The sequence below is a fragment of the Aquarana catesbeiana genome, linkage group LG12, assembly GCF_042186555.1.
Source record: "Aquarana catesbeiana isolate 2022-GZ linkage group LG12, ASM4218655v1, whole genome shotgun sequence".
Classification (NCBI taxonomy): Eukaryota; Metazoa; Chordata; class Amphibia; order Anura; family Ranidae; genus Aquarana; species Aquarana catesbeiana.
Window position 1 is genome coordinate 43,198,705 of NC_133335.1, and position 20,290 is coordinate 43,218,994.

Here is a 20,290-nt window from a genome sequence, read left to right on the forward strand (position 1 = left end):
AGTGCTGGCTCCTGTCCCATACGGATAATACCAACTACACTCCATCTCTTATCCCGGCTAGCGGTCTCCAGAGTAGTGCCAGCAGTAGGAAAGAAAAGCTCTTCAGGTCAGTGTGAAGCAATACACTGGGCATAATAGTATAGGGCTGCTTTCACACTAATGTGCTGTGGTTTACTCACACCATGGGCTAGTGCAGGGGTTTGCTGAGCTTACCCATAGACTTCTATTATATCCTGGGGTTTGGTGCATTTTCTGAATGCAGGAGTTTTGATGCGCTTTCAGAAAGTGTACCACACCTGCAGGATATAATAAAAGTTTACGGCAGAGCTTACCCAGGAAAGTTGCAGATACATTGCGCTGCACCCGCGGTGCAGATAAAATGCAGCATGTCAGTGTGAAAGCAACCTTATAGGGGGCCCAGAACAGTAAGGGTTCATTTACACCTTCTGTTTGGGGGATGGTAAAACCCCATAGTTAAGACAGTAGCCAAGGATGGACACATGTCGCAACCGCAGCAGAAGCTATACGCCCTGTCATGGTTGGTGGGTATAGCACCTGCCAAGCATGACCTGTTCAAGTAAATGAGGCCACTCTGCAAGTGCCATGAAACCTTGTGCAGTACAGCAAACAAAGGGTTAAAGCAGGCAGTGTTGTGTTGCTTTCTCACCACCTGCTTTAACCCCTTGGACCCTGCAGAAGCATGCAGTTGTGCAGGGCACTTGCAGAGTGGCCCCATTTACTTGAATGGGTAGCAATTGGCAGGCAGCAGCACCCACAAAAAGTAACAGGGGGCTTAATTCCTGCCTCAGCAGCTAAAGGAGGTAGGGATTGGGGGTGTTAAAACCATGACTTAACCGCAGGGTATTACCACCTCCCAACTTTACGTGTGAACGAGCACTAAGGGTGCCAATGCCGAATGCAACTAAGGGCTCATACACACCACTGTTCCCCTGAAAAGCGTTCTGAGTGTGTTTTTTTGACAGGTGGTGAGGAGGCGATATGTTGCCTTCTCACCACTTGATGTAAACCCATGATGCGATGCGATGCAATGCAAGTGATTGCAACATGATAGCATAGCAATCACAGGTTTAAATCAGGTGTGAGATAGCGACACTGTGCCCAGTGATCTCTGACTTCTTCCATGGTGTTCAGGTAGATCTCCCCCTTAAGGTTGCCTACCCCTGATTTAGTTCAACAGAGCCTCACAGCACTCCCGCACCAAAGATTGGCCGCTCAGACCCCCAAGTGCTGGATTGTGGGATGCATCATGTTCTCCCTTACCCTACCTAGCAGCAACTGGCATTTCATTGAGTAACGTTGGTAAGCACAGTGGGGGAGGGGCAGTAGAAAAATTAGGTTAAAGAGTACAGAGTTGGGATGGTTCTGACTTTTAGATTTTAAGCCTGATTTACCTTAAAACCACAGCTCCACTAAGTACTCTACTCGTGTAATCTAGCCATGGGACTTGACTGCAGTTTCAGGAAAAACATTCTTTCTTTATCATGCATCATGGGACACAGAGCCTTAAGTAATAACTTAATGGGTATATAGGCACCTTCAGGTGATGGACACGGGTATACCCAATCCAGGAAGTTCACTCCCTATATAACCCCCTCCTCCTTCCAGAAGCACATCAGTTTTTTTGCCAGTGTCTAAGGTGTTGGTCACGAGTGAAGATGTGCTCTGAGGAGCTCCAGGAGGTATCCATGCTGGATTTAAATAGCCTCCAACAGACCGGATCCATCCAAAGTGCCACTGAGGCCAAAGTGGATGGTACCCGTGCCTCGTATACGAAGCACAAGGTTTTGCCTGTAACGCCTCTTTTTGCAGGGCTGGACTCCGGGACCCAGGACTTTGGTCATGCCACATTACCTAAAAGCTTTTTCTGGCGGGGTGCTTTTTAAAGGTCCAAGGGAGTGGAACCCTGCAAAGCAGATTCCTAAAGCCTCATCATGAAGAGGCCCCCCCCCTCCCCAGGGTGGAGTGAAGAATTCTGCAGTTTTCAGAAGTCTGGCAAGAGGAAATTCAGGACAGATGGGTTATCTCCACGGTAACTCTGGGGCACAAGCTGGAATTTCAGGACTTTCCACTGTCTCGTTTTCTGAGGTCAAACGTTCCCAAAGATCCAGAGAAAAGGCAATCTCTGTTTCGGGCACTAGACCAATTAATGGCTCAGGGGGTGATCATGCAGATCTCCACAGAAGAGCAAGGTTTGGGGTTTTATTCAAACCTCTTCACAGTACCAAAACCAAATGTAGATGTCAGACCCATTCTAGATCTAAAGAATCTAAATCAGTTCCTGAAGATCCACTCCTTTTGCATGGAGATGATCAGGTCAGTGGTTTCTATCCTACTAGGAGAAGAACTTCTGGCATCTATCGACATCAGGGATGCATATTTGCATGTTCCTTTATTTCCCGCTCACCAAAGGTTTCTGTGGTTCGAGGTAAAACAGCAGCATTTCCAGTTTGTAGCCCTGCCCTTCGGGCTAGCTACAGCACCCTGGGTGTTTACAAAAGTCCTAGCCTCACCTCCAGCCAGGTTAAGGGCACAAGGCATAACAGTCTTGGTGTACTTAGATCTATTGCTAATAGACCAGTCGGTGGCTCGTTTAGAGCAAAGCGTGCGCATTACAACCAGCTACCTGGAAAGTTTGGGTTGGATTCTCAACCTAGAAAAATCTTTCTTAAAACTGATAAAAAGGCTGGAGTACTTGGGTCTGATCATAGACACAGCCCAGAAAAAGGTGTTCTTGCCTCAGGCAAAGATCAACTCCATAAGAGAGCTGGTGCGGATGGTCAGGTCAAAAGGCGACCCCTCCATTCGCCTTTGCATGAGGTTGCTAGGAGAGATGGTGGCTTCATTCGATGTGGTTCCCTATGCCCAGTTCCATTCAAGACTGTTGCAAAACAGTATCCTGTCTACTTGGAACAAAACAATTCAAGCTTTAGACTTGCCAATGCGGCTGTCCCCAAGGGTGTCCCAAAGCCTCAGTTGGTGGTTACTAACCCAGAATCTGCTGAAAGGAAAATCCTTCAGACCAGTCATCTGGAAAGTGGTAACGACAGATGCCAGCCTTTCAGGCTGGGGAGCAGTAATAGGAAGGACAACTGTCCAGGGACAGTGGTCAAGAGCCGAAAGTACCTTGCCCATCAATATCCTAGAGATTTGGGCAGTGCTTCTGGCTCTAAAGGCCTGGACTTCCAGGTTACAGGATTGTCCTTTCAGGATCCAATCCGACAGTGCCACAGCTGTGGTCTATATCAATCACTAAGGGGGCACCAACAGTCTCTCAGCGCAGAGAGAGGTGAACCATATTCTAACTTGGGCAGAAAGGAATGTTCCGTGCTTATCGGCAGTCTTCATTCCGGGAGTAGAGAATTGGCAGGCAGACTACTTGAGTCGCCAGCAGTTATTCCAGGGGGAATGGTCTCTTCACCCCAACATATTTTGGGCTATTTGCCAAAGATTGGGGACTCCAGATGTAGATCTTATAGCGTTCAGATTCAACATGAAGTTAGTCAACTTTGTATCCAGAACAAAGGATCCACTCAGGTGCAGAACAGATGCGTTGGTGACCCCTTGGGATCAGTTCTCACTGATCTACTCATTTCCTCCTATTCAATTGCTGCCTCGACTTCCTTGCAGGATCAAGCTGGAAAGAAAGCTGGTAATTCTGGTAGCACCAGCATGGCCCAGAAGGTCATGTTATGCAGAAATTGTAAAGATGGCAGTGGAGGGTCCATGGTCCCTCCCACTACTGCCAGACCCACTCTCACAGGGGCGGATATTCCATCCTACCTTACGGTCTTTAAATTTAACGGCTTGGCTATTGAAAACCACATTCTGAAGAAACGTGGGCTTTCCGGGTCAGTTATCTCTACCTTGATTAATGCAAGGAAGCCAGCTTCCAGGACTATATATTATAGAGTCTGGAGGGCTTATGTTTCCTGGTGTGAATCCAAGGGTTGGCACCCTCGGCGATATATCATAGGCAGAATTCTCGCCTTTCTACAATTGGGGGTAGAGATGAAATTGGCCTTGAGTACTATTAAAGGCCAAGTCTCAGCTTATCGGTCTTATTTCAAAGACCACTTGCTACACATTCTTTAGTCCGGGGTTTTATGCAAGGGGTGATGCGGCTTAATCCGCCAGTCAGACCTCCTTTGAACCCTTGGGACTTGAACTGAGTTTTGTCAGTGTAACAAAAACAGCTATTTGAACCTATACAACATATTCCCTTAGTCCTTCTGACAAGGAAGCTGGTGTTCTTGGTTGCTATATCCTCAGCAAGGAGGGGTTTGCAATTGGCTGCTCTTTCTTGTAAAGAGCCGCACTTGATTATTTATGAGGACAGAGTGGTGTTATGCCCATGTCCAGACTTTTTGCCAAAAGTGGTCTCAGGTTTTCACCTGAACCAAGATATTGTCCTGCCATCGTTTTTTCCAAAACCATGTTCCAGGGAAGAAAAGTCACTACATTGTCTTGATGTGGCGAGAGCAGTGAAAATCTATTTAAAGACAACTGCTCAGATTCGTAAGACTGATGTCTTATTTATTCTGCCAGAGGGTCCTAAGAAAGGACAGGCAGCGTTGAAATCCACTGTCATGTAGTATAGGTCCTCAAGTCTGGGAGTACCCTGCGGGTTGTGTCTCCCTCCCCTCAAATAGCATTGCTATGGAAAATCCCATTAAGTTATTGCTTAAGGCTCTGTGTCCCATGATGTACAATAAAGAAAATAGGATTTTTATTACAGCTTACCTGTAAAATCCTTTTCTTGGAGTACATCATGGGACACAGAGGTCCCTCCCCTCTTTTGGCATTTAAGTATATTGCTTTGCTACAAAAACTGATGTGCTCCTGGAAGGAGGAGGGGTTATATAGGGTAGTGAACTTCCTGGATTGTGCATACCAGTGTCCATCACCTGAAGGTGGCCTATATACCCATTAAGTTATTACTTAAGGCTCTGTGTCCCATGATGTACTCCAAGAAAAGGATTTTACAGGTAAGCTGTTATAAAAATCCTATTTTTTTGTGGCAAACTCTTTTATAGGATTCACCTAAAAGAATATAATAAAATTAGAGGCGTGTGCAGCCACTCTTCTGCAGCATCCCAATAGTCGGAGGTGTGAAAAAGGGAAGAAAACCATGTATTTTTAGTTTTCCTGTTATGCTATGTTATTGAAAGAAGTACATTTTTTTTTCATTGACAATCAGATGTTTGTTTATGCCAGTGCAATATGGGAGAGGATCTGTTTGGTTGTTATGACCAACAAGAAAAGATGTTCATTCAGACTCTTCGATAAATAAGTCCTAAAATTTTAAAGTGATGGTAAACGGTTACCTTGTAAAACAACCCATTCAGTTTGTCCATTTTTCAGGCGGATCCGAGCGGGCCACCCATTGACTTCTATGGGCAGGCGGATGTCAGTGGAGATGTGTCCACTGACACCTGCCTGCCATCTGATCCGATGAGATCCGCTGAAAACAGACGGATGGTGATACAGATCAGATGGGATGAAAATGGATAGGCTGTCCATTTTCATTCGATCTCCCCGCAGAGAACAGCGGGACTCTGACGGGCCTGTCCCCCGTCACCTGCCGACTCAATAAAGCGATCCCCCATTGAGCTAGGGGAGTCCATCCAGAGGATCCGCCCCGTGTGAAAGGGGCCTAAAACTGAAATGAAAGACAAAACATTATAGTGTATAGATATAAAAAAAAAAAACATTATAAATGCCTTTTTTTTTCTTTTTCTTATAAGTTATCACGTACCCTCTGTTCTCAGCTGCATAAAAGCTGGGGGAAGGAGAAGCAGCAGTATACTGAGATTCTCAGTGAATGGCTGTGCAGCGGGGGCGTATCAGGACAAGTCTGATCATTGGAGGACAGCAGGCTGAGTTCCCAGCAGAGCTAGAGAACTGACCACAGTGTGTTCTCCGGCTTAGTGTGGTCAGTTTTTAATAGAAAAGCAGAGGGACTGCCAGGAACACCAGGGATTTCACACAAAGGAAGCAATACAAAGAGAACAGGATGCTTTCTCATAAAAGTACATGGTACAGCAGGCACATATCAGGAATATGAAATGCTGTGGTAACAAACACTAACTTCTGTTTGAATCTGTGTTAACATACACAACTTTAATTCTTCTAACCAGGCATGTGAGCGTGAGGACTTCACCAAACCATCGCTACATCTTCACCGTTAAGACCCACCACACAGTGGTGCCGGGAACTATTGCTTTCAGTCTCCCCCAAGTAAGTGTCTGTTTTGTTACTGCTGCCCTGTGATTATTTGTTATTGCTACTGATTTCCATGTAGCACTGGAAGTAATAGAATTCCAATTGTAAAGTAACACATTCAGAGCAAATCCAGGTACAAAATATGTGGGCATTTAAGTGTTGCCTATGTACATTTTATAGTCTAGTGCAGGGATATGCAATTAGTGGATCTCCAGCTGTTGCAGAACTACAAGTCCCACGAGGCATAGCAAAACTCTGACAGCCACAAGCATGACACCCAGAGGCAGAGGCATGATGGGACTTGTAGTTTTGCAACAGCTGGAGGTCTGCTAATTGCATATCCCTGGTCTAGAGGAATTCGGTATGTAGAGCAATTTAGCCATGTCAGATAGTGGAGGAAGAAGCAGTGTTCTTGACTTGCCATTTGTTTTCGAAGGAAATCTCTAATATTTTTTTCATATACCTTACAATGTAAGGCCAGCCATATATTATGCAATTTTTTCTCCTTTTACACTGGGTTGTGTAAATACAAAAATCACTGCTGGGGGCTATAGCCTCCAGTGGTGATCAAACAAAAGAACCCCACAGGTTGGTTTCGATGAAGTCGATGGATTGATTGAGTTCAGTACCACCAGCCTGCCCATAGATGGATGGAAATTTGTCTGGTACCTGCTGAACTAGCCGAATTTTGATGAGTCTATGGCCGGCTTAAAGGGTTTGTAAAAGCAGGTTTTTTATCTTAATGCATTCTATGCATTAGGATAAAAAGCCTTCTGTGTGCAGCAGCCCCCCTAATACTTATCTGAGGTCCCTCTCTGTCCAAGATTCTCCTTCCTGATTGGCTGAGATACAGCAGTGGCGCCATTGGCTACCACTGCTGTCAATCAAAGTTAGCTGGCCAATCAGGGGAGAGAGGGGCGGCGGGCCCGGGACGGAGCTCCATGTCTGGACACAGGGAGCTGTGACTCGGCTTGGGTGCCCCCATAGCATGCTGCTTGCTATGGGGGCACTGAAAAGGGAGGGGCCAGGAGCGCCAAAGAGGGAACCGAGAAGAGGAGGATCTGGGCTACTCTGTGCAAATCCAGTGCACCAGAGCAAGCAAGTATAACATGTTTGTTATTTTTATGAGAGAAAAAAAAAACAAGACTTTACAATCACTTTAAGAATCAGCTTAAAGCTGAACTCCAGGAATGAAGAAAATGGTACTCTTGAGGTTTGGTTCCTATTCCCACTGCAAGGGGGTGCTGCTTGTTTTGCCTAAGGGAGGAATAATAGAGTGTTCTTCTTACCTTACTTCTGTAGGTTTCGTCATGTTTGTGCTACTGGTTCCCCCAAAGTCTCTTCATTTTTCTGCCTGATCGGTTGCAGCTACCTGACAACAGTCCCTGCACCCCAGAGGTGTTCCAGGACCTGTGTCACACAGATTTGTTTGAAGATAAGTGTTTCCCTGTCCTGCTGGCTAAGGAATCGCCCACAGAGAAGTCTTTCCTTCCTGTGTTTTTCAATATCTTGGCCATGGACACCAGCCTTTTGGGCTGGGGGAGGGGCGACCTGGGCATTCTGTTGGTGCAGGGACTGTCCTATTGTAAGGTCATGTGCTCCCCGATTCAGCCGAACAACGCCGTGTGTTTATCAAGTCCCTTTTAGGAGAAATGTGGGAGCTGCCATTGCTGACTTTTTGAAAATGCTTATTGCCTGGCTGTCATGTTGATCCAGTCACTACAGTCCAATTCAAGTCACTGACTCGAAATGCAAATATGGCAAGCAAAGTCAGAATTCCTTTTTTAGGTACTTGTTCTTTGTTACATAGAAACAGTGACAGCAGAAAAGGATTGAGTAGTCCATCGAGTCTGCCCTTTTTTTTTCTTTTTTTTTTTCTTTTAACTTTTTTGTCTGAGTATAGCTGTGTATGTCCCAAGAATGTCTGAAGCCATTTACTGTTGACCATCTCACTACCTCTACTGGAAGTTTATTTCAAGCATCAACTACCCTTTCAGTAAAATACTTTTATAAAATTAGTTTTGAACTTTCCTTCAGTTAGTTTGAGGTCATGTCCCTGTGTTCTTGATTTTGGTTTCATGTTAATGATTCAAAGAACTGAAGCCGGAGGATCTGAATGACAGCCAGCATCTTCTGAAGCCAAAGTCGGCAATGACAGCCTGTGCATATTTTCCTTAGCACAGGTTTCCCTAAATGCTTTGTAAACCTGGTTTATTATTCTGTACATAGTTTTAAAAACTCTTATTTGTGTTCTGTTTTAAAGGGAGGACACAGCACAGTATATATATATATATATATATATATATATATATATATATATATATATATATATATATATATATATATATATATATATTGTATATGACTGTTATTTAAAGCGTAACGAAAGGGTGAATACTTCCCTATCCAACTACCTCCCCGGCACCCACATCTTTTTCTGGGCAGCAGTCTTCGGCCTCTTCATTGGCTGTTGGGGGGGTGATGTCACTCCTGCACATGTGCAGGAGATAGTTATCCCGGCACTGTAAGCTGAACTGCACATGCGCAGCTTAGTTTACAGCACCAGAGAACAGAAGAGATAGAACAAGTCTCTTCTGCAATAAAAGCCTGTCTGATCTGTTTCTTACAGTGGAACTTCAATTCCACATTAATAGAGAGCTATTTTAATGGATTTTCCCTTGGATGGACTGCTATGCCAGCTGTAGGTTAAACTTTATATTTCTACAATTTATATAATTGGATACATCTATTATTGTACTCACAGGTTTGGATGACGTACTTAAACCTAATTTTGCCTTATTTATTTTAGAGAAAATGGGCCGGACTCTCCATTGGTCAGGACGTAGAAGGTAAGATCATTAATAATTTCTTTTCTCTTTTGAGTATTAGAAATGTGCATGGTTTATAAATACTTGTTAACCACACACAATGAAGGCAAGTGTTGTTGAACAAGGACTTCAAATACTCTGCCCCCCCCCCCCGAGAAGTACTTCTCACTTCTGTTCTATGACTTGTTGGGTTGATGTTTTGAAATGACAAAGTGACATTTTTTTGTGTGGTTCTAATAAGAGTGATTTTGGTCTGCAAGAAGTCGAATATTTAGAGATTAAATAAGCCCAGGTTTCTCTTCGGATCAGAGTAATCGGTCACAGGCCTTAGCAATTCAGCATGAGCATTCATTTAAAGAGGCATAAGCAGTGGTTACCTTTCGGCTGAATTTTAACACTAAGGTTGGGTTTACACTGGTGGGATGCCAGACAAGCCTGTGCACACCAAATGTGATGTCTGTGCAGTGAAAATTCAGCCATACAGTCTGTATGGCTGAAATCACATTGCAGTCAGACCAAAATAAAATGGTGCAGGACCCTTTTTCCGCACTGGAATTGGATCGCATGGGATTAGATTCCATCCCATTCCACAGTTCGCACTGCGTTCTGCGAACGGATTTGGGGGTGTCATTAACTTTATATTGACATTCTTAGCGGTCCGCAGAGAGCAGTGTGAACTGCCTGTGAGTCGGATGCGATGCGGAAGCCCGCACAGGAATCGCGGTGGTTCCTGCATCGCACCAGAGTGAACCCAGCCTAAGGAAAAAAAAAAAAAATGTCTTTCAATAAGTTCTTACTCAAAAGTTTAACGAAGTACAGACAGACCAATGTTGGACAAGTATCCAGGAGGGGTGTGCCCTCCAATGCAATCAAGAGTCCGAGTGTTATGGACAGGACCCAATTAAATGAGCCTAAGTAAAATTTACCACACCTGCACTTTAGTGCAATCTTACATCTGTATGAGTGGTGTGTTGCCCAAAAAAATGCAGGTAGGTTTTTTTTTTGTTTTTGTTTTTTTGTATTAACACCCACATGGGTTGGAAAAGGTCTTCAATGAAAAATGCATGTTTTTATAATTCATAGATGTGGGAATTTAGGCAGCTGCAGTTTTGTAGGAATCATATGTATTTTCCTGAAATTCAAGCTTCCTCCAGTCCTCCCTTCTCCTGAACTCCACTTTTGCTCTTCAAGGCATCCTCTGACATTTTAGGGCAAATTAGGAGGTGTTGAGAGTTGAGAGGCACAGTATAATTACTTTTTTTTTTTTCAGAAATATTCAAATTTTTATTAGAGATGCCACTGAAACATATCTGGCGAAAATAGTGTTCTCGCCATTTTGCCGATAAGAGACGAAGGCGCCAACAATGGTGCCGAAAACGTATGCGATTTTGCAGCAAATTCGTGCCAGTTTTACAGCGAATTCGTGGCAATTTTGCTGTAAATTCACAGCAGTTTTACCATGATTTTACTGTGCTTATGGTTTGTTTTTCATAGGTTACATGACTCAAAAACGCTTCACATGACTCAAAAATGTCACACGGATGCATTATTTATATGTTTTTGCTGTGTTTTCAATGCATTTCAAACAGGTTGGTGCATCATGGTGCATTTTTTTTTTTTTTTTTTTTTTTGCCCTGGTTCAAATTGATGCTACTTTCAAAACGTGCTAAAGTAGCAGATCAGAGCGATTTTCAGGTGCTACTTGAAAGACATCTGTGCGGCTTCATGCATAGATGCCTATTGAAGTTGCAGCCGAAATCGACAAAAGTAGCACAGGAACTACTTTTGCAAATCGATGTGGCGTGTCAAATTCGGCGGTGCACCGATTGGAACGGTGCCATTGCCGGCAATAGGCTGCGACTTGTCATGCGATTTGATGTGAACGAGGGCTTAACTTACCAATGTTGCAGCAAGCAAGATTTTTAACACCACAACGGAAGCGCAACGGACCGGTGTGAAGACATACATAGAATTTAGGGGATACATTTTTCTTGCTTTTCTTGCACTATAGGTGCCAATAATGGCCGACAATAAATTCATATTTATTTAAACTCATGATATTAATTAAAAAGTCGAATATAATACAATTATATTTAAAAATATAATTCTTTTTTTAAAACTGTCATTTTCGGTTTCGCTTTTCAGCCAATTGCATCCTGCATTTCAGCAGCAAAATTTCCATTCTGTGCACCTCTAATTTCCATATAATATCATTGTATCTCTGTTATGGATTTTTTTTAGTTACATGGGTTTTTACTAAAGTTAATCAGGTAATCTCTGCTTATTTTATTTTTTTTATCATTTTTGTTCAGTTTGAGTTGCCTGGTTTTACTTTTAAACATTATCTTTAATTGCGGATTATACATTTTTTGCTGGGTGTTTTTTTTTTTTTTTGGTTGTAGCTTTATAATTTTAGATAAAGGATCTGTATTTGTGTATAGAACATTTAGATGGCATTTAGGTCATCTTCACGCCCCCATTAATGTGACACAAAATGATGTAAATTAATTGGTTGTTTCCTGCCTTCCCCACATTTATTCTGCTCTTTGCCTGACAGAACCAGAAGGCCATGCCTGAATAATTAAGGCACTGGAGAATTAAGAATCCCTCTGTGTGTGCTATATATAACTCCTCTGTGGTGCCCCCGCTCCCCTGGCTAAACGTTGATATTTTATTAGCCTGTTAGCAAAAGGTAGGGGAACATTTGTGATTCGTTTATGAACGAAAGAAGTTGCTCCCTTCTGGGTATTGTACAGCATGGAGGTTTGCTGAGAGTAGTGTGTAGGTGATTGAAGAACCACAGTTTTGCACAAAAAATATATCTATCTTATATCTCTCTATCTGTCTCTATCTATCTCATATGCTATAAAAAATAAAATATAGCATACACATTTGCTACACAAGCCATATTGTATTTTAATGGTATTAAAATTACCTTTCCTTTTAATGCTGCACCACTATAATTTCTCTAAGCGTCTTCCAGGACAGCCATAAGACCTAGGGCTCCTCCTACCAGCACAGGAAACACGTTAACCCCCACCAGATAAAAGGGTGGTCCTCCAGGCCCCATGTCAGTATTCGTGTTTCCTCTGGACTGGGGGTAACATGTTTCCTGGAACTGGTTCCCCTAAGTCTCACGAGCGTGGCTCCTGTGGCAATTGGGGTGATGTTTCTTACCACCTTCTTCTGACCCAGAGCGGCACATCCACAGGGGGAGTAAGTTTGTGGCTGCTGTCCCTGCTTCTCAGTGCATGGGGAATACCAGTGTATGTATGTGTGTGTATGTATATATGTATATATATATATATATATATATATATATATATATATATATATATTAGGGCTGGGAAAAAAATCGATTTAAATCTTGAATCGAGTTGAGAGGTCAAATCGATTCAAAATTTAAGCAAATCGATGTTTTAAGATTTTTTTTTTTTTTCACCGCGCTGGTCCCGGGGCGCTGCGGGCATGAGTTTTTAGGCGAGGCTGCGGCTTCGGCCTAGTCCGCAGCTACGGCCGGATGCCGCAGACTAGTTTGAAGCCGCGGCCTCGCCTAAAAGCTCATAGCTCATGCCCGCAGTGCCTCGGGACCGGTGCGGTTTAAAAAAAAAAAAAAAAACTCGATTCGAATCGTGAATCGAGTTTTTTTTTTTTTTTTTTTAAAGAGAATCGAAGATTTTTTTTTTTTAAGAAAATCTCCCAGCCCTAATATATATACATATATATATATATATATATATATATATATATATATATATATATATATATATATATATATATATATATATATATATAAAAAATATATAAATTAGGGGTGCAATGGACCAAAAAACTCACGGTTTGGATCAGCAAAAAAAAAAAAACAAGACACGTCATCTTCCCCCACTGTAATATCCACGTCATCTCCCCCACTGTAATAACTAACATCTCCCCACATCTCCCGAACTGTAATAGCCACATCACCTCCAACGATTGTCTGCTTGCTTGCAGTTGAGGCGGGTGATGATGATGTCAGAGCGCCGCTCACCTAGGCCGCTGCCGGGTGTTCCAAGATGGCCGCTGCTCCGGAGCTAGGCCGAAGCCGCGGCCTTTCCTAAGGCTGAGGCCGGAGCGCATGGTGTGCCGATGCGAACAGGTTGACCCGTTCGGATCAAGGATCGGTGACAATCTGTTGCACCCCTAAAATATATATATATATATATATATATATATATATATATATATATATATATACACACTGCAGAGTGAATGAACAGGAAGTGCTCTGTACAAAGGCTTCTTGTTCATTCACAAACTGAAGCATTGTAAACACAGGGAGGGGGAAAGGTTCCAGTAACTGCCCATTCCTGCTACTCTGGTCCCCCCTGTTGAACTTATGGGACCTGGGCCCCATATAGGAGGTTAGGTGCTTCCCCCTAATCAGCGGCCCTACAGCTACCTACCATACACAGAGTGGAGTAATGATGGCAAGGGAAGCTCATCCACTCTCCAGACTGGCCAGAACCCAGAGTCCTAAACAAACTGGACTTCCTGCCTGTCTATCCATCTGTCTCCCTGCAGATACGTCAATGCCACAGTCTGGGTGCAGGATCCACCCTGTTCATGACCACCTCCTGAGCAGTTTGTCACTAATCTTAAAAACGTATGGAGTCTGTGCGAGCTTCAGGCATGAATAAACAGCAAGCAGCATCACTAAAGCATGCAACACCACAGGGGCTGCCTGCCTATGCTTTTAGAGTCCATAGAGGTGTTTGTACAGGAAAATGTGTGATGAATGAAGGAATCCCTTACCCAGGGCTGTGTTGCCTCTGGATGCCATTGTTGCTATGGAAGCTTTTATTGCATTAGTTCCAACCCAGTTTCTACAATTCCCAAAGATAATAATTAAAGGGAATAAGATGGGTGTTACTAATAGATTCAAATAAAAAATGTTCTCTGATCATTTGCATAATTAGGAAAAAATGTATAAACAATACTATGAAGTGTTTTCTGTGTGATCATACTTAATATGAATGCTCAGGTGATTTAATTCCCCTGGAAAGTGAAGCGTTGTCGCATGAATAGGGGACACTCAGGGTTGTTCAGAGATAATTTCTAATCTGCAGAACTGTGTGCAATCAGCTGATGAGCTGAACTCTGGGCTTTCCTTTGAAGCACATCAATCTGTCCTCTCTCCAAACAGATTACATTGTGCTTATAGTTGTAACTCTTTGCTGCCTTCAAAACAGATGGCAGTGCCCATGTGGAGTCTGTTTGCAGAGCTTTTGTGGGTAACAGATGGTTTTACTAAAAACTCTTGCCCAGTGCCGGAAGACCGCGTGCAAGGTGATTGTAATTTCCAAATGGGTTTTTGTATTTTCTTTTTGATTTAATTGTCTCCTATTATAGATGCCTTTCAAGGAAAATAAATGAAGCACTGGGTATAAAATGAAATGGACACATAACTCCTCTATATTTTTATTTAGTATGAAATTCTTTATGTAAAAAGAACCTATAGAGCTTCCAAATGATAGGTACCTGTGAACACATGCTTATAAACCTAGTTCTTTCGTGCAGTCATCAACATTTTATAATGTAGGAGCTACGACAACTTCAGTAGTGGAGACAGTAAGCACAGGTAACTTTGGTTACATTTAGGGCCAGTTCACATCAGAACGTGGTGCGGGATACCCGCATTCCATGCACGTTAAAAGTGCACAGCTGTTGCTATCTGAAGCGGGTGTCAATATTAAAGCTGAATTCCAGGAATTTAGCTACTTTGTTAAATCTGCAAGCATACTATGAGGCAAGTCTAACAAGGTGCCTGCTGCCTTGTAGCCTTATCTCTTTTATTCACATCTTTCAGGCTTATTGTGCTCCAGGAAGATAACTTCCAGAGCTCCGATAATGCTCGCTGTGGTCTCAGTTCCTTCAAAAGGAGAGTCACTGGAACTGCTATGCCCGCCTCTCCCCTCCTTCTGCCCATTCACAGAAGCCTTTTATTATGTGAACAAATTACAAAGGCTTCTGTGAATGGGCAGCAGAGGTGAGGGGTGGGCATAGCTGCTGTGTATGTGTGCACGCGCACGTTTGCCCATATCGGATTGCATTGTACAGAAGCACCATGTGATCTGTTTGCAGTGAGTTTCCAAAAGTAGTGCATGCACTATTTTTGGTGCTGTGCGGTGCAATTTCAGCCCATTCTAAATTAATGGGCTGAAATCACACCATACAGAACTGCATTGGAATCGCACAGGAACACAATCCTGTGCTATTCCTGGTGTAAACTGGCCCTTAGCACCTTCAACATTTCCTTGTTTTCAAACCAAATCCTGCCTTTATGTTGAATGGAGATCCTGTAAACACTGTTGGCAGTTTAAAGTGTTATGAAACCCACAACAGTAAAATTAGTCTGTATATGCAGTAAAACATGCTTGTTATACTCACTGTGGATCCTAAGGGGTTAATCCTACTCATTGTGTAAAAAGGCTGCATTGCCCATGCCAATCTATCCTACAGTGACCGCTGTTTCTGGGGTTGTGGCCATCAGGGGGACGTTATAAATATATGGTGGAAATGTCCTAGACTAATTGGCTTCTGGTCTCGGGTATCAGCGGAAACTTGCCTCCTACCTATTTCTGTCAGCCAAAATAACTATTGCTCAAGCCTGGAATAAGCCACCTGTCCCCTTTCAGGGGTTGAAAGATCACATGACCGTGTTGATGCTTATTGAACAGATGTCGAGCATTCACAGGGACACTCATGCCAAGTTGCTCAAAATTTGGGAACCATGGCTGTCCTATGCTTTCCTACCCTCCCCCCAGCTAGCTTGGGCCGCCTCTGACGGACGGTCTGGATTTTCCCAAGCCCTTCCCTTTTCCCAATCTCCTGGTCTTCATCCTTCTGGCCTTCCCTTTCTATCCTAGAATCCCCTATCCCTTCTCTAGCTCCCTACTCGGTAGGTGAGAGACCTCCCTCTCTTTAGCTTCACCTGTCTGTTTAACTTTCTTCTATTTTCTGCTCCTCTATCCTTGTTAGTTCAGTTTTGGCTGTACATTGCATCGAGGCGCCTAGGGGGTGCCCTGGTGTGGGGAGCCTCTCTGGGACCCCTGGATTATGACCGTATCATTCACACTTAAATTTACTACTGTTGCATTATTTCTACTTGTGTCGCTTTATTTTTGACTTTCTTATGAGCTAATACCTGTTCCAACTTCAATGCTAGCTCCTGTGTGGGCAGAACTTTTGCATATTAACCACTTGTTAAAACTGAATAAAAACGATTGAAACAGAAAATGTCGCCCAGCAAGTGGGACATCTGCCAAGGGCTGGTTGCAGGTAGCCAGGACCTCTCTCTTCCCACCAGCATTGTAGTGCAACTGGCAATCCTGAAAATCATTATAGCACCCCACTCTCAGGACTTCTACCCCCCATCCCACCTCTAGCACCGGAGTATGTGCCTTTTTTTTTTCTATCATAGGAACATCTCCTGACTTAAGACTGGCTTACAATGATTAGCTTTTATTTACCTATATAAAACCCAAAAGGAAAAAAACTGTTGTAACTGCTTAAAAAGTGTGAGCTGGAGTTCAAATTCAATGTGTTAGTGTATCTAAAGCTGCTAGTGCATTTAACACCCCCCAGATTTACAATGCAGCCGTCCATAGGGGTCTCTGTTGCTCCTTCATTCAGAGTGGGGGCATTTTAATACAGGAGGTGTGTTACTGGCCAGATCACCTGGTAAAAACAAAGGAGGAACCGGACAATTTTCAATCCATATATTGCATTTCCTGTTCATGAGAGGTCAAACGATTGATCGACTTTTGATGATCAGGCTTATTGAAAAATCTCCACTCGATCAGCAAATGAAGCCAGTGGACTGCAGCTCTGATCAGTGTATTCTGGCGATGGGGGGGGAGTCTCGCTTGAGATTACATTGAGACAGTGGGGGGGGGGGGCTTCTTTCAGTCTCCTCAAATGTGTGGAAGGGGCATTGGGGCATTTTGCTAATTTTTTTTCCCTTCAACTGGCTGGCTTATTAAAATAAAACTGCTTAAAGCGAAGTTCCACCCGTTTATTAAAAGTCGGCAGCAAAAAGTATAGCTGTTGACTTTTAATAAACCGATACGGTCCAGCGTTGCGGGCACCTGGAGCCTCGCTCCTCTCCCCCCTCCTCTTCGCAGCGCCGTCATAGCAATTGTGGGCACCCGGCTGTGACAGCTTATGGCTTCACGGCCGGGCGCGAGTCGCGCTACGCTCTGCTATTGGCCATGCAATATTCTGGGACCTGTGACATGTCCCAGAAGATTGCTAGCAGGGAGGAGTCGCCTAGGCAGCCAAGAAGAGGAAGTGGGACAGGAAGTCCCACTAAAAAGTACCCACTCCCCCTCCCCCCAAAAAATGACATGCTAATGTGGCATGTAAGGGGGCGAGGAGTGCTTCACGCGGAAGTTCCATTTTTGGATGGGACTCCGCTTCAAGTATGTCCACTGGAAACACTTGTTTACATTTCTCTCCAACAGTTGGATGGAGGGGACTGTAAACAAGTATATACGGCTCCTGTTGGAGTTGCAGTGTCTGGGATTGGACAGATATGTCTAAGTGAACTATAACTTTTTTTGCTTTGTGATTACTTTTTGCTGTTTAGAGAATAAAAAGTCCTGTGTGCATATATCAGACGTACAGTTAATAATGTGTGGTGGATATCTAATAACTGAAATAAAGGGAGCAGTTTTACCCGATACTCGCTTTTATCTCGCAACCATGCTTGAAAATGAACAGCTGAAATTTTTATGTTGCATCATGTTCATTACCATTACTGATCTTCAGTGGTTCTCCTTTTAGCATACTTTATTCAGTCATTTTCTCTTGGCTTGTAGAGGACAGTATGAATGGGATTCATGTCAGAGGAAGAGTTGCTGGCAATGTAAAGGTGCCTCCTCCTCCATAGCAGAGAGGTTAGTTCTGCAGCACAATTCAGTTATATGAGGACTGAGCTCTCCGAGGTGCTGAACAGGCTACATTGTCATGGTAGGAGCAGCCACAGGACTTGTGCATTGCAAAATATTCTTTTATACTATTACCCTCATATTAGTCTTTTGGTGTTCATGTAAAGGAATCAGATCAGCAATAAAAATTGATTGTCACTCACAGTTACAATCAATTGTTTCACACATTTGCTGACTTATGTCTTATTATGACATCAGAGGTGAGATGTCCCTGTCTAATTTCACAGTTCTGCCTTCCCCACAAAAGTCTTGCTCCACTTGCTGCATTTTCCATACTAAAACTAAAAATCCAGTAGTGAGAGAGAACCACTTGCAGCAGCAGATGGGCACACTGAGGATGCAAGCCCAGATTTCCCAGCACTGGAGTCCCCAAGAGATATCTCTTTGGCTAATTTACACTATTGGGTAAAACATTTGGGATGGCAGGATGAAGTAATGTGTCGCTATTGGCCAAGATGGCCAGATCCTGTATTTCATACTCTTACAGGGTGAGGAATGCAAACCACCTTGTGCCAGTTTGTATAGATTAGCCTCACTGTAGATAAAGTAACAATTTGCAGTTATAGTCATAGAAGGAGCTCAGCCCTGCTTTAGGCTCCGTTCATATCTAGGCCTTGCTATTTTATAGGCAATTTTCGGGCATTTTTGTACAGGCGTTTTGAAGTTCAAAAGGTCACCAATGTAAAAGCAGTAAAACGCCTGTAATCTGCCAAAAAAAGAATCTCATGTACTGTTTTGAGCGACAGCCGTTTTGCTTTAGGCAACAGAACGCTCAGATGTGAACAGGGGCCATTGAAATGAATGAGATTTGTCTTGTTGGATGTTTTTAGAGCTGAGGCTTAGAGCAGGAAAAACACCCAAAAATGCCTAGATGTGAATGGAGCCTTAAAGTGGATGTAAACCCGAATTTTTTTTTTTTTGTGTCATAATGTAGAGTATAAGATTTCCTATCATTTGAGCCCAGTCTTGCCACAAAGAGTTAATCCATCTCTGAGCAATCCTCTTTTATTGTTCAGTGAGATAAATCTTGACAAACGGAGAAAAACTTTGTCAAACCCTCCCCCTTGCTGTGAGTGACAGGTGATTTACATATCTTGTGCACTAGCCAAAGAAATGCATTATTTTTTAATTCCCTCCCCCACTCCTTTCTTCAGCAGCTCTGCAAGGATTGGCTGTTCCACACCTCAGCATGATTTGGCATGCTGAAGTCATGTGGTTACTTTCCTGTCTTTTCACTGGATGTTAGAGATCATAGCAGAAGTTCAGTGTAAGAAATACACAGAGAAAATGCATATTGACAAGGGGAGTGTAGAGGTGGGCGGGGAGTCTACTGACATCACGACTCCACCCACCGAGCTCCAGACAACAGACCCTCCCACAGAATCTGCAGTTTTTCGGGTCTCATAACAGACAGAGGGGAGACATTTGACAGGTAAAGATACATGCAGGAGGCATGTATATCCTTATAGACAACCCCTATGGCAGTAGTTTAGAAAGGATGACATCCACTTTTAGGATCCAACCTCAATTTTTATATCCAAGCGTGTATAAGATTAACACATTATAAAACATGGAGATTGGTCGAAACTCAAATGCAGAAAAATATAAAATCTCTAAGCACTTTTTTAATGATAGACCAGACTAAAGCCCCGTACACACGATCAGAAAATCGTACAAAAAAATGCAGATTTCGGAGCGGTCGTATGATAATCTGATTGTTAGTGGAGAGCTTACGAGAGCCGATCAGGACAGTTCATCCGATATCTGATCGGACATGCATGAAAAAAAATTTCGTACGATGCCAGATCCTAAGATTTTTGTTTAATTAGTACAGCTGTTGTTCGAAAATACATTACTACACATGACATCACTTCCGAATTTTTATTCTGTCGTACGCAAATTTTCGTGACTTTAGTAAACTCCTCAGATTTGATCTGAGATTAGCGTGCAATAAAAAATGGACGATCATTCGTCCAATAATCTCATCGTATGTACCGGGCATTACCTTTAAGGGTATAAGGCACAGTTAGGAAGAGGATATGATTATACACATTACACCTTATGAGAAGATGTTCTAAGGTGTGGAATATACTGTATACTTGTTAAATAATGTAAGAGTTAACACCTACAGGCACTCTTTGTGATGTATGCCTTGGCTGTACCCATGATAAATCCTGGCGTCTGGCAAAGTAATGGCATATTAATGAGGCCTGCCCGTTGGGGTTTCCTGCG

At 43.2% G+C, this 20,290-nt stretch overlaps 1 protein-coding gene across 1 annotated transcript in view; it reads left to right on the forward strand.

The window, feature by feature from the left end:
• Positions 1-20,290, forward strand: part of NSF (N-ethylmaleimide sensitive factor, vesicle fusing ATPase) — a 131,727-nt gene that overhangs the window by 51,275 nt on the left and 60,162 nt on the right. The window contains exons 3-4 of the mRNA XM_073607653.1: positions 6,159-6,258; positions 9,053-9,092. Of these exons, the coding sequence (XP_073463754.1) occupies positions 6,159-6,258; positions 9,053-9,092 (140 nt within the window). The remainder of the gene's footprint in view (positions 1-6,158; positions 6,259-9,052; positions 9,093-20,290) is intronic.